At 51.6% G+C, this 13,624-nt stretch overlaps 1 protein-coding gene and 1 long non-coding RNA gene across 4 annotated transcripts in view; one reads left to right on the top strand and one right to left on the bottom strand.

Moving 5' to 3' along the window:
* The window catches only part of LOC140395325 (ras-related protein Rab-37-like), an 844,903-nt gene that overhangs the window by 648,093 nt on the left and 183,186 nt on the right, over positions 1–13,624 (bottom strand). For all 3 annotated transcript variants that reach the window (XM_072482951.1, XM_072482952.1, XM_072482949.1), the window contains exon 2: positions 11,895–12,005. In XM_072482951.1, the coding sequence (XP_072339052.1) occupies positions 11,895–12,005 (111 nt within the window). The remainder of the gene's footprint in view (positions 1–11,894; positions 12,006–13,624) is intronic.
* LOC140395327 (uncharacterized) lies at positions 5,778–11,672 on the top strand. The gene is made up of 2 exons (XR_011936160.1): positions 5,778–5,837; positions 11,358–11,672. It is a non-coding gene; the product is annotated as an uncharacterized lncRNA (long non-coding RNA).

Consider the following 13,624-nt stretch of genomic DNA (forward strand, 5'->3'; position numbering starts at 1 on the left):
GTACTGAGGAGAGGGCAGTGCTGAGAGAGAGGGCATTGCGGAGAGTGAGGGCAGTGCTGAGAGAGAGGGCAGTGCTGAGAGAGAGGGCAGTGCTGAGAGAGAGGGCAGTGCTGAGAGAGAGGGCAGTGCTGAGTGAGAGGGCATTGCTGAGAGAGAGGGCAGTGCTGAGAGAGAGGGCAGTGCTGAGAGAGAGGGCAGTGCTGAGAGAGAGGGCAGTGCTGAGAGAGAGGGCAGTGCTGAGAGAGAGGGCAGTGCTGAGAGAGAGGGCAATGCTGAGTGAGAGGGCAGTGCTGAGAGAGCGGGTAGTGCTGAGAGAGAGGGCAGTGCTGAGAGAGAGGACAGTGCTGAGAGAAAGGGCAGTGTCGAGAGAGAGGGCAGTGTCGAGAGAGAGGGCAGTCCTGAGGAGAGATGGCAGTGTTGAGAGAGTGGGCAGTGTAGAGTGAAAGGGCAGTGTTGAGAGAGAGAGCAGTGTTGAGAGAGAGGGCAGTGTAGTGTGAGAGGGCAGTGTTGAGAGAGAGACCAGTGCTGAGAGAGAGGGCAGTGCTGAGAGAGAGGGCAGTGCTGAGAGAGAGGGCAGTGCTGAGAGAGAGGGCAGTGCTGAGTGAGAGGGCAGTGCTGAGAGAGAGGGCAGTGCTGAGAGAGAGGGCAATGCTGAGTGAGGGGGCAGTGCTGAGAGAGCGGGCAGTGCTGAGTGAGCGGGTAGTGCTGAGAGAGAGGGCAGTGCTGAGAGAGAGGGCAGTGCTGAGAGAGAGGGCAGTGCTGAGAGAGAGGGCAGTGCTGAGAGAGAGGGCAGTGCTGAGAGTGAGGGCAGTGCTGAGAGAGAGGGCAGTGCTGAGGAGAGGGCAGTGCTGAGAGAGAGGGCAGTGCTGAGACTAGGGCAGTACTGAGGAGAGGGCAGTGCTGAGAGGGCAGTGCTGAGAGAGGGGGCAGTGCGGAGAGTGAGGGCGGTGCTGAGTGAGAGGGCAGTGCTGAGAGTGAGGGCAGTGCTGAGAGAGAGAGCAGTGCTGAGTGAGAGGGCAGTGCTGAGAGAGAGGGCAGTGCTGAGAGAGAGGGCAATGCTGAGTGAGAGGGCAGTGCTGAGAGAGCGGGTAGTGCTGAGAGAGAGGGCAGTGCTGACTGAGAGGGCAGTGCTGAGTGAGAGGGCAGTGCCGAGAGAGGAGGCCGTGCCGAGAGAGAGGGCAGTGCTGTGAGAGATGGCAGTGCCGAGAGAGGAGGCAGTGCTGAGAGAGAGGGCAGTGCTGAGAGAGAGGGCAGTGCTGTGAGAGCGGGTATTGCTGAGAGAGAGGGCAGTGCTGAGAGAGAGGGCAGTGCCGAGAGAAAGGGCAGTGGCGAGAGAGAGGCCAGTGCCGAGAGAGAGGGCAGTCCTGAGGAGAGAGGGCAGTGTTGAGAGAGAGGGCGGTGCGGAGAGAGAGGGCGGTGCGGAGGGAGAGGGCGGTGCGGGGAGAGAGGGCAGTGCTGAGGAGAGAGGGCAGTGTTGAGAGAGAGGGCGGTGCTGAGAGGGCAGTGCTGAGAGAGCGGGTAGTGCTGAGAGAGAGGGCAGTGCTGAGAGAGAGGACAGTGCTGAGAGAAAGGGCAGTGTCGAGAGAGAGGGCAGTGCCGAGAGAGAGGGCAGTCCTGAGGAGAGAGGGCAGTGTTGAGAGAGAGGGCAGTGTAGAGTGAGAGGGCAGTGTTGAGACAGAGAGCAGTGTTGAGAGAGAGGGCAGTGTAGTGTGAGAGGGCAGTGTTGAGAGAGAGACCAGTGCTGAGAGAGAGGGCAGTGCTGAGAGAGAGGGCAGTGCTGAGAGAGAGGGCAGTGCTGAGAGAGAGGGCAGTGCTGAGAGAGAGGGCAGTGCTGAGTGAGAGGGCAGTGCTGAGAGAGAGGGCAGTGCTGAGAGAGAGGGCAATGCTGAGTGAGAGGGCAGTGCTGAGAGAGCGGGCAGTGCTGAGAGAGCGGGTAGTGCTGAGAGAGAGGGCAGTGCTGAGAGAGAGGGCAGTGCTGAGAGAGAGGGCAGTGCTGAGAGAGAGGGCAGTGCTGAGAGAGAGGGCAGTGCTGAGAGAGAGGGCAGTGCTGAGAGTGAGGGCAGTGCTGAGAGAGAGGGCAGTGCTGAGGAGAGGGCAGTGCTGAGGAGAGGGCAGTGCTGAGAGAGAGGGCAGTGCTGAGAGAGAGTGCAGTGCTGAGAGAGAGGGCAGTACTGAGGAGAGGGCAGTGCTGAGAGAGAGGGCATTGCGGAGAGTGAGGGCAGTGCTGAGAGAGAGGGCAGTGCTGAGAGAGAGGGCAGTGCTGAGTGAGAGGGCATTGCTGAGAGAGAGGGCAGTGCTGAGAGAGAGGGCAGTGCTGAGAGAGAGGGCAGTGCTGAGAGAGAGGGCAGTGCTGAGAGAGAGGGCAGTGCTGAGAGAGAGGGCAGTGCTGAGAGAGAGGGCAATGCTGAGTGAGAGGGCAGTGCTGAGAGAGCGGGTAGTGCTGAGAGAGAGGGCAGTGCTGAGAGAGAGGACAGTGCTGAGAGAAAGGGCAGTGTCGAGAGAGAGGGCAGTGTCGAGAGAGAGGGCAGTCCTGAGGAGAGATGGCAGTGTTGAGAGAGAGGGCAGTGTAGAGTGAGAGGGCAGTGTTGAGAGAGAGAGCAGTGTTGAGAGATAGGGCAGTGTAGTGTGAGAGGGCAGTGTTGAGAGAGAGACCAGTGCTGAGAGAGAGGGCAGTGCTGAGAGAGAGGGCAGTGCTGAGAGAGAGGGCAGTGCTGAGTGAGAGGGCAGTGCTGAGAGAGAGGGCAGTGCTGAGAGAGAGGGCAATGCTGAGTGAGGGGGCAGTGCTGAGAGAGCGGGCAGTGCTGAGTGAGCGGGTAGTGCTGAGAGAGAGGGCAGTGCTGAGAGAGAGGGCAGTGCTGAGAGAGAGGGCAGTGCTGAGAGAGAGGGCAGTGCTGAGAGAGAGGGCAGTGCTGAGAGTGAGGGCAGTGCTGAGAGAGAGGGCAGTGCTGAGGAGAGGGCAGTGCTGAGAGAGAGGGCAGTGCTGAGACTAGGGCAGTACTGAGGAGAGGGCAGTGCTGAGAGGGCAGTGCTGAGAGAGGGGGCAGGGCGGAGAGTGAGGGCGGTGCTGAGTGAGAGGGCAGTGCTGAGAGTGAGGGCAGTGCTGAGAGAGAGCGCAGTGCTGAGTGAGAGGGCAGTGCTGAGAGAGAGGGCAGTGCTGAGAGAGGGCAATGCTGAGTGAGAGGGCAGTGCTGAGAGAGCGGGTAGTGCTGAGAGAGAGGGCAGTGCTGACTGAGAGGGCAGTGCTGAGTGAGAGGGCAGTGCTGAGAGAGAGCGCAGTGCTGAGAGAGAGGGCAGTGCCGAGAGAGGAGGCCGTGCCGAGAGAGAGGACAGTGCTGTGAGAGAGGGCAGTGCCGAGAGAGGAGGCAGTGCTGAGAGAGAGGGCAGTGCTGAGAGAGAGGGCAGTGCTGTGAGAGCGGGTATTGCTGAGAGAGAGGGCAGTGCTGAGAGAGAGGGCAGTGCCGAGAGAAAGGGCAGTGGCGAGAGAGAGGCCAGTGCCGAGAGAGAGGGCAGTCCTGAGGAGAGAGGGCAGTGTTGAGAGAGAGGGCGGTGCGGAGAGAGAGGGCGGTGCGGAGAGAGAGGGCGGTGCGGGGAGAGAGGGCAGTGCTGAGGAGAGAGGGCAGTGTTGAGAGAGAGGGCGGTGCAGAGAGGGCAGTGCTGAGAGAGCGGGTAGTGCTGAGAGAGAGGGCAGTGCTGAGAGAGAGGACAGTGCTGAGAGAAAGGGCAGTGTCGAGAGAGAGGGCAGTGCCGAGAGAGAGGGCAGTCCTGAGGAGAGAGGGCAGTGTTGAGAGAGAGGGCAGTGTAGAGTGAGAGGGCAGTGTTGAGACAGAGAGCAGTGTTGAGAGAGAGGGCAGTGTAGTGTGAGAGGGCAGTGTTGAGAGAGAGACCAGTGCTGAGAGAGAGGGCAGTGCTGAGAGAGAGGGCAGTGCTGAGAGAGAGGGCAGTGCTGAGAGAGAGGGCAGTGCTGAGTGAGAGGGCAGTGCTGAGAGAGAGGGCAGTGCTGAGAGAGAGGGCAATGCTGAGTGAGAGGGCAGTGCTGAGAGAGCGGGCAGTGCTGAGAGAGCGGGTAGTGCTGAGAGAGAGGGCAGTGCTGAGAGAGAGGGCAGTGCTGAGAGAGAGGGCAGTGCTGAGAGAGAGGGCAGTGCTGAGAGAGAGGGCAGTGCTGAGAGAGAGGGCAGTGCTGAGAGTGAGGGCAGTGCTGAGAGAGAGGGCAGTGCTGAGGAGAGGGCAGTGCTGAGAGAGAGGGCAGTGCTGAGACTAGGGCAGTACTGAGGAGAGGGCAGTGCTGAGAGGGCAGTGCTGAGAGAGGGGGCAGTGCGGAGAGTGAGGGCGGTGCTGAGTGAGAGGGCAGTGCTGAGAGAGAGGGCAGTGCTGAGAGAGAGCGCAGTGCTGAGTGAGAGGGCAGTGCTGAGAGAGAGGGCAGTGCTGAGAGAGAGGGCAATGCTGAGTGAGAGGGCAGTGCTGAGAGAGCGGGTAGTGCTGAGAGAGAGGGCAGTGCTGACTGAGAGGGCAGTGCTGAGTGAGAGGGCAGTGCTGAGAGAGAGCGCAGTGCTGAGAGAGAGGGCAGTGCCGAGAGAGGAGGTTGTGCCGAGAGAGAGGGCAGTGCTGTGAGAGAGGGCAGTGCCGAGAGAGGAGGCAGTGCTGAGAGAGAGGGCAGTGCTGAGAGAGAGGGCAGTGCTGTGAGAGCGGGTATTGCTGAGAGAGAGGGCAGTGCTGAGAGAGAGGGCAGTGCCGAGAGAAAGGGCAGTGGCGAGAGAGAGGCCAGTGCCGAGAGAGAGGGCAGTCCTGAGGAGAGAGGGCAGTGTTGAGAGAGAGGGCGGTGCGGAGAGAGAGGGCGGTGCGGAGAGAGAGGGCGGTGCGGGGAGAGAGGGCAGTGCTGAGGAGAGAGGGCAGTGTTGAGAGAGAGGGCGGTGCGGAGAGAGAGGGCGGTGCGGAGAGAGAGGGCGGTGCGGAGAGAGGGGGCGTTGCGGAGAGAGGGGGCGGTGCGGAGAGAGGGGGCGGTGCGGAGAGAGGGGGTGGTGCGGAGAGAGGGGGCGATGCGGAGAGAGGGGGCGGTGCGGAGAGAGGGGGCGGTGCGGAGAGAGGGGGCGGTGCGGAGAGAGGGGGCGGTGCGGAGAGAGGGGGCGGTGCGGAGAGAGGGGGCGGTGCGGGGAGAGGGGGCGGTGCGGGGAGAGGGGGCGGTGCGGGGAGAGGGTGCGGTGCGGGGAGAGGGGGCGGTGCGGGGAGAGGGGGCGGTGCCGAGGAGAGGGGGCGGTGCCGAGGAGAGGGGGGCATTTTACTGGAAAGTTAGTAAAAACGGTGTGCCAACTCATGGGCATAAAACAGAAATTCCACAACCCCTACCATCCACAAAGCTCTGGGATGGTAGAACAAATGAACCAAACCCTTAAAAATGCTTTGGCAAAAGCTATACAGGTGTCGGGAAAAACATGGACTGAGGTATTACCCATAATCCTGATGAAATTAAGAGCTACAACGAGTCGTACAACGGGATTGATCCCGTATGAATTAATGACTGGGAGGGCGATGCAGCTACCAGGGAATATTATCACTGGTGGGGCCGATGTAGGTCCGTTGAAAGAAAGGTTTAGCCGATATGTATTGGAGCTGAGCGCCCAACTAAAAGAGATGCGTAAATGGAATGGGACATACCAAGTTATAATTAGTGGAGATACTTGTGCATGTATAGACATTAGAGGTAAGGGGGTCTGGAAACATTGGACTCAACTTAAAACGTACCCAGGCGACAGTTAAAAAAAAAGTGATTTGCTTGACTTACAGACCCTCCTCTCTGACCTCCAAGCAAGCTGAACGGGAACGCAGGCAGTAGCGCGCGACCGGTATAGGCTTTGGGATATTGTTAATTTAGAGTAATAAGGATGAATCTGATAAAATTGATACTTTGTTTGGGACTGCTGGGAGTCGGCAACTGTCTCCATAACAGCAAACGAGAGTTACATGTGAATACGTACCTTAAAATGTCCTATGTGTATACAAGGGATGCCAATGTGTCACAGTGTTGGGTTTGTGCTCATGTACCGATACATGCAAAAGGAGGGATCCCCCTAGGTCCCATCTCTTTTAATACTTCTGAAACGGCAGAATGGTGGCTAAGTATTCTCGCCATTCTTTCACCACAGCAGGAATACTATAGAAAAATGGGAATCAGCTGGGTATTATATGAATCAGTTCGAGGGTTGGTATCGACCCGAGTATAATGGCCACCATGACCCCCCCTCATTTTGTCCTAATTAATACATCAGGGATTGGCCGCCGAAAGGGAGAAATCTGCTTCCTAAAAACTGGGAAGCGAGATGCCACCAGAGGAGGAGATAGTGCATGTGGACACTATCTCAATGTCACCCCCTCATATGGCAAAAGCACAACCTTTCAGACTATTATGAACCTGAAAATTCCCAATAAAACTGAAGGAGGCAACGTAATATTTACAACCTCCTGGATGGGTGATCAAGTGACGAACCTGGCCTCGTACAACGGCACCTACTTTATCTGTGGTCATAAGGCATACCTGGGGCAGCACGGTAGCATTGTGGATAGCACAATTGCTTCACAGCTCCAGGGTCCCAGGTTCGATTCCGGCTTGGGTCACTGTCTGTGCGGAGTCTGCACATCCTCCCAGTGTGTGCGTGGGTTTCCTCCGGGTGCTCCGGTTTCCTCCCACAGTCCAAAGATGTGCAGGTTAGGTGGATTGGCCATGATAAATTGCCCTTAGTGTTGGGTGAGGTTACTGGGTTATGGGGATAGGGTGGAGGTGCTGACCTTGGGTAAGGTGCTCTTTCCAAGAGCCGGTGCAGACTCGATGGGCCGAATGGCCTCCTTCTGTACTGTAAATTCTATGATTCTATGATACCCCTGGCTACCTACGGATTGGACCAGATCATGCTACCTAAGATATGTAGTCCCGTATATCCACCACCTTAAGGACTTGAGGAACCACTATCCGGTGGGAGATCGGCAGAAAGGGGACATAACGGAGACTCAACGTTTCTTCGGGATCGTGCATCTCCCTATTGGGGGCGTTTGCCATTAAGGAAATACGTAAAGTAGCAAAGATCTTAGAAGAAGTAGCCAATGACACCACAGAGGCATTGCTCGAAATGATCAACGAGATGGTGGCCATAAGAACGGTGGCCCTACAAAATAGGGCAGCCTTAGATAACCTCCTGGCCAGCGAAGGAGGAACTTGACGGCACGGGCTTGGAGGGCCGAAGGGCCTGTTCCTGTGCTGTACATTTCTTTGTTTTTTGTTTGTTTGTGCCATGATTGGTTCCGAATGCTATACCTACAACTCCGATAGTTCAGACAATATTATATTGCAAGGCAGCACGGTAGCCTTGTGGATAGCACAATTGCTTCACAGCTCCAGGGTCCCAGGTTCGATTCCGGCTTGGGTCACTGTCTGTGCGGAGTCTGCACATCCTCCCCGTGTGTGCGTGGGTTTCCTCCGGGTGCTCCGGTTTCCTCCCACACTCCAAAGATGTGCGGGTTAGGTGGTTTGGCCATGATAAATTGCCCTTAGTGTCCAAAATTGCCCTTAGTGTTGGGTGGGGTTACTGGGTTATGGGGATAGGGCGGAGGTGTTGACCTTGGGTAGGGTGCTCTTTCCAAGAGCCGGTGCAGACTCGATGGGCCGAATGGCCTCCTTCTGCACTAGAAATTCTATGAAATTCTATGAAATTACTCACCTTGCTGATCATATTCGGACGGAGGTTCAGAAATTGCATGAGACCTGGGGGGGGGGGGGGGGTTGGACTGGCTATTGGAGGGTCCTGGGGGTCTTACCTGATGCATGTATTGATGATACATGTCGTAATTATAATTATATGTTGTATAATCATTGGATGCCTTAGTATGTGTTGTAAAATGGCTATGGCTCGAATGATGCCAGTACACTTGGCCCGTAATCAGGACGACATCCCGGTGATGGTCACCACCGAACAAGGTGGTGAAGAAGGGGTTGTCACATATGATGACGTGTTTATATAAGTAATTTAAGACGAAACATCGAAACAGGTTATATGCCCGGGGATGTTTAAAGTGGCGACGGGAAGGTGTCTGTCTGACCAAGATCCAGATTTGGAACAAGACAGCAACAGGGATATTATTGGTCTGAAGAATTGTTGACACAATCCCTGACCAAAAGGAGGGATTGTTAAGGTAAAAATTGTACATGGAGAAGTTAAAATTAAGGGTCTCTCTGTTTTAATTATGCCTGCAATAATGTAATTGGGATTCTGCAAAGATCTGCTCCAGCTTGCAATAATGTGATTGGAAGATTCTGCAATGTTCTGATACAAAAGTGCAACAAACTAACCATTTACTGTTGAGACACCTGCTATTCTTGTAACTGAAAACAAGGAGTTGTGGACATCAGTTATCAAATGTTTTCAGAGGAATGTGATTGGAAGCTAAATGTTGCTAGGGGGACCTAATTGGTCATGTATGTAATCCCTTCAAGCTAATGAGGAACATGTATAAAGAAGGCTAACTGCCGCTATGAAATTGAGACGGTGACTGCAAGCACTGCGGTGTGCCGGCTCTTCTCCCAAAAGCTTTTGCCAATAAATGGACTTGATTCAACTCTTTGGTGTGGACAGGTTGTTAACCACTTCATCACTCTTCCTACCTATGTCATTATTACCTATGTGTACTACGACCTCCCCCTTCAGGATGTCCTGTATTTGTTCAGAGACGTCCTTGACCCTAACGCCAGGGAGGCAACATGCCATCCTGGAGTCTCTTTCACGTCCACAGAAGCGCATATCTGTGCCCCTTACTATCGAGTCCCCTATAACTATCACTCTCCTGCACTTTGCCCTCCCTTGCTGAGCAACAGAGCCAGTTTTAGTGCCACCGTTCAAGTAGCTGTTGTTTTCCCCGATAAGCTATCCTCCTCAACAGTATTTAAACGGTATGCCTGTTAGAGAGGGAGACAGCCAGACAGGATTCCTGCGCTGACTGCCTGCCCTTTCTAGCAGTCACCCATCTATCCCCCTCAACAGTATCCAAAACGGTATACATGTTAGAGAGGGGGACTGCGACAGAGGATTCCTGCGCTGACTGCCTGCTCTTTCTAGTGGTCACCCATATGTCTGCCTGCACCTTGGGTGTGACCACGCCTCTATAACTCCTATCTATGATGCTTGCCGCCACTTGCATGCTCCTAAGTGCATCCAACTGCTGCTCCAACCGAACCACACGGTCTGTGAGGAGCTGCCATTGGTTACATTTGCTGCAGATATAGTCAACCGGAACGCTGGAAGCATCACAGATCTGCCACATCTCACAGTTGGAGTACTGCACCATGCTGAGTGACATTTAAGCACTCGTTAGTTAATTTAAAATAAATACCTGAATTATTGTTAGATTGAGTTACATTTAACTGTATGGCCCTGACATCAGATTTTTACTGTAAAATTAAATGCTAAATACTAATCTCTGCCCCCAGGTTTAGTTACTCCTCTACCTAATTCATTGATAAGTTTTAATTCGTTTGGTTTTCAATGTTATTTTATTTCAAATTTAACAGATTTCCCAGGTCACAGCTTTACTGTGATTTCACTTCAGTTTTTCCCCCCACAATGTGAAAAGGTATTTGTATCACTTACCTTCCCGGGATTCACTCTGAATCTCTCCCAGCAGATTAACAGTTACAGGCCAGAAGAAAGAAAACAAAACGGTAGGGAAAAAGCACCTCCTCCCACTCTGCACCGAATTACCTCACTGCTCCAAACAGTTTCAACCACACTTTAGATGTCTCACTCACTCAGGATGTCTCAACTTCACCATATGCAAAGCTTACTGAGTGTGCACTTTGTGTCTTTTATATAGAACTCAGCTAAACTAAGATGACTCACACTACTTAAGCTTCAAACAGAAGAAGAATGCAATTCAATACAATTCACATCTTTTGCCACTAATCAGGCTTCAGGTGACTGAGAGTACTGCCACTCAGCAATTAGGGGTGGGGACAGCTTTAGTCAATCAGACATTAAGCTACACACTGAACTTTTAACTGAAAAACTGGACAATTAGATTGAACTCTTACCTTTCTTGATTACCTCACTGCTCCAAATGATCAAGTTTCAACCTCACTCGCGCTGTCTCACTCACTCAGGATGTTTCAACTTCACCGTGCGCAAAGCTACGGAACTTCACAAGAAAGGTCTTCCCGACCTTTCCGATGGCACTGTGCTCCTCGTGGCTGGAGGAGGTGCTGTCGACAGGGGGGGGCGGGTTGTTTTGGCAATTTAAGGTAGGATCATGGAGGAGGGATAGTGGAATGATGGCACAGTGGTTAGCACTGCTGCCTCATAGCTCCAGGGTCCCTGGGTTAATTCCGGCCTCGGGTGACTGAGTGGATTTTGCATTTTCTCCATGTGTCTGTGTGGGTGTCCTCCGGGTGCTTCAGTTTCCTCCCACAAAAATGTGCAGGTTAGGTGGATTGACCATGCTAAATTGCCCCTTCATGTCCAAAAGGTGAGGTGGGGACACTGGGTTACAGAGATAGGGTGGAGGCATGGGCTTAAGTAGGGTGATCTTTCCAAGGGCCAGTGCAGACTCGATGGGCCGAATGGCCTCCTTCTGCACTATAAATTATATGATAAGGTGTCCATGAATGGGATTAAGGTCAAGTGGGAGGAAGTCTTGGGGATGGGGTTGGAGGAAGGATTATGGTGCAAACTGCTACGAAGAGTCAATGCCTCAACCTTGTGAGCGAGTCTGGGGTTAATTCAATTAAAGGTGGTGCACAGGGCACACTTAACGAAGGCATGAATGAGCCGGTTGTTTGAGGGGGTGGAGGACACCTGCGAGCGGTGTGGGAGGGGCCCAACCAATCATGTCCATACGTTCTGGTCTTGCCTGAAGTCGGAGAAATTTTGGGGGTCATTTTCAGCACTATGTCACAGATCCTACACATGGAGTTGGAGCCGGGTCCCCTGGAGGCCATATTTGGGGTGTCAGACCTGCCAGAAGTGCAGACGGATGCAGGGGCAGAAGCCTTAGCCTTTGCCTTGTTGATCGCTCACAGACGGGTCCTGTTGGGGTGGAGGTCAGAGATTCTCTCCCCCCCCCCCCCCCCCCACCCCCACCTTGGTGTGGCTGTGGGATCTAATTGGGTTCATGAATTTGGTGAAAGTGAGAGGCAGATGAGGAGTTTCGCAAGAGATGGGGTTTGTTTATCTTATACATTGGGGATCTGGTTGCTGTCGAGGGGTGGGGTGGGTAGTTCATGGGGGGGGGGGGCGGGGGGGGGGTTATTTTTTGTAAAAACATTAAAATATTGAAAATTTGAATTAAAATATTTTTCAAAATAACAATTTCTACATTCATCACAGATAGCAAATGTATGAAAACACCATCAGCGGTAAATTAATTTCTCTCCAAGACCCACACCTTCGGAAATGAACACACATCACTTCTTCATCACAGGAACAAAAGCCTGGAGCTCCCTCCCTTACACCATGGAGCCATCTTCACCATATTGAATGCAGCGGCTCAAGAAGGCAACCCACCACCATTTTCTGAAGGGAAGCTAGGGATGGACAATAATTGGCAGCATTGCCAGGGACATTGACACGCACTGTAGCATATATATGAAATAACCTTTGGTCGACTTCTAACATGAAGAATTAAACGTAACCAACAATTAAGTCTAGCTGCTGTTTTTCTGGCACTCAATCAGTCACCATCACCTTTTCATGTCAACAGCACCATCAAACCATTGACTATCATTATGTTAGCTGAATACAATGGGGTCTGCAGATTATTAATTGTTTTTTTCACACTGTTTCTTGTCCTTGGCCATACTGGATATAAACAAAAAACAGCTATAGCCCATGTCAGGAAATTCGAACTGAAAACCAGGAACTTACTGTGAATCCAATTCCCACAGTCGCAGAGAATGACCCCGGGATGAACTTGCCTTGGTCAAACTGCACTAACAGTGATGTCTTTCCAACTCCACTGTCACCCACCAGGATAGTCTGTGGGGAAAGAAAATAATTAGGCGGGTCAGTGGTAGCATTTATTGATCCACCCTCTATGCCTGATACTTAATGATCCAGAAGCATGCAGCAGTACAGTATGGGGAGGCTGGTTGAGGGACATGTTAATAAACTTTTGGGGTTCATGGTGAAGAGAAAGATACTGGGGTATTGCAATATGAATGAATGGTGGGAGGTGTCTATTAAACATTGGTGTAGTAGGAATCTCGGGGTGTATTGGGTCTAGGTGCAGTTGGATGTGTATCTGGACCTGGCAATGATTGGTAGGTGGTCTTGGGATGTAAGATGCCAGCTTAGGAATGTCGCTGTGTTTGAGGGAAAAGAATAAGAATATAAGAAAATAAGAAATGGGAGTATGACTAGGTCATTTGATCCTTTGACCCTGTTTTGCGATTCATTCAGATCATGGTGAATTTTATGTCTTAAATCCACCTTCCTATACCGTCCCCATATCTCTGTACTGTTATGGGACCGGACTAGAATCTCAGTTTTGGCTACGATCCCAGATTAGAACCCAACAATTTGTATTTCGTGAAACTGTGAGGAAATGTTACTGCCCAACAGGAGTGATAAAACTGACCTGCAGACAGCTTTTATGCTATAACAAACTTAAATTCGAACACAGAATTATGCACATTAGCAACAAAGAGATAGCTTTACAGTTAAAAGGTACAACATCTTGTCATGGGAGTGTCCCTTAAATAAATGATTTTGTCTTATCACATGGCTTCAGTGATGTCATTGTGTGGGTGGAGCTGGGTTGTGGCTCTGGGATTTACTGTTGCTTTGAGTTTCGACTGGGTTTTGAACCGCACTGTTTGAAAGATGTGTCTCTATCTTAATTTTAAAAGCTGTTTCCAGAATGCTTGATAACTTAAAAGAGATAATTGTTTTGTGGAAGGAATTCAAACCTGCTGTTTGAAAAGGGGAACAGAGTATTAATAACAAGTCTTATAACAGTCAGAATGCCATGTGCTGGGCCACACCTTTGAAAAGGGGTTTCTGGTTTTACTTGGATTTTGTTATTGAATTGGAACAGTTAAGGGGGAATTCATTAAGGGTTATACATAGATTACTGTAGGTGTGTGGGGTCTTTATGGTTGTAGTTGATAATAATTCTTGCGATGTGTGTTATACAAATATTAACTAAATTTGTAGAATAAAGCTTGGTTTTTTTCATTAAAAGTGCCTAAGAGGTCTGTTGAAGAACACCTGAAAGGCTCATCTTAACCAAAATCAATAAACAGTTATAGGTCAGATGAACTCCATAATATACTTTGGTGCTTTCTAAACCCTGGCCATAACAATCTTAAAATCTTCAGTTGCTTCCTGTAACCTGCCTCTCCATTCCAGTTAAGTAACCAATATGTTTCAAAGCCACTTATGTATAAAGTTATCAACCAAGTTTTACTTGCTTATCTTGGAGAGAAAACCCATTTTTTAGGACCATATTGGAAACCTTCTACTCAGCTTAGATTCCTGGAATTAACTCCTTTATCCAGACAGACCTGGCTACTCCCATTAGCTACACCAGTTGCACTCAAAGCATATAGCATTCTTTTGTCTCTTTTTACAAGATGTGCTTTGATTTGTTTAGC

The sequence above is a fragment of the Scyliorhinus torazame genome, chromosome 18 (genome assembly GCF_047496885.1).
Source record: "Scyliorhinus torazame isolate Kashiwa2021f chromosome 18, sScyTor2.1, whole genome shotgun sequence".
Classification (NCBI taxonomy): Eukaryota; Metazoa; Chordata; class Chondrichthyes; order Carcharhiniformes; family Scyliorhinidae; genus Scyliorhinus; species Scyliorhinus torazame.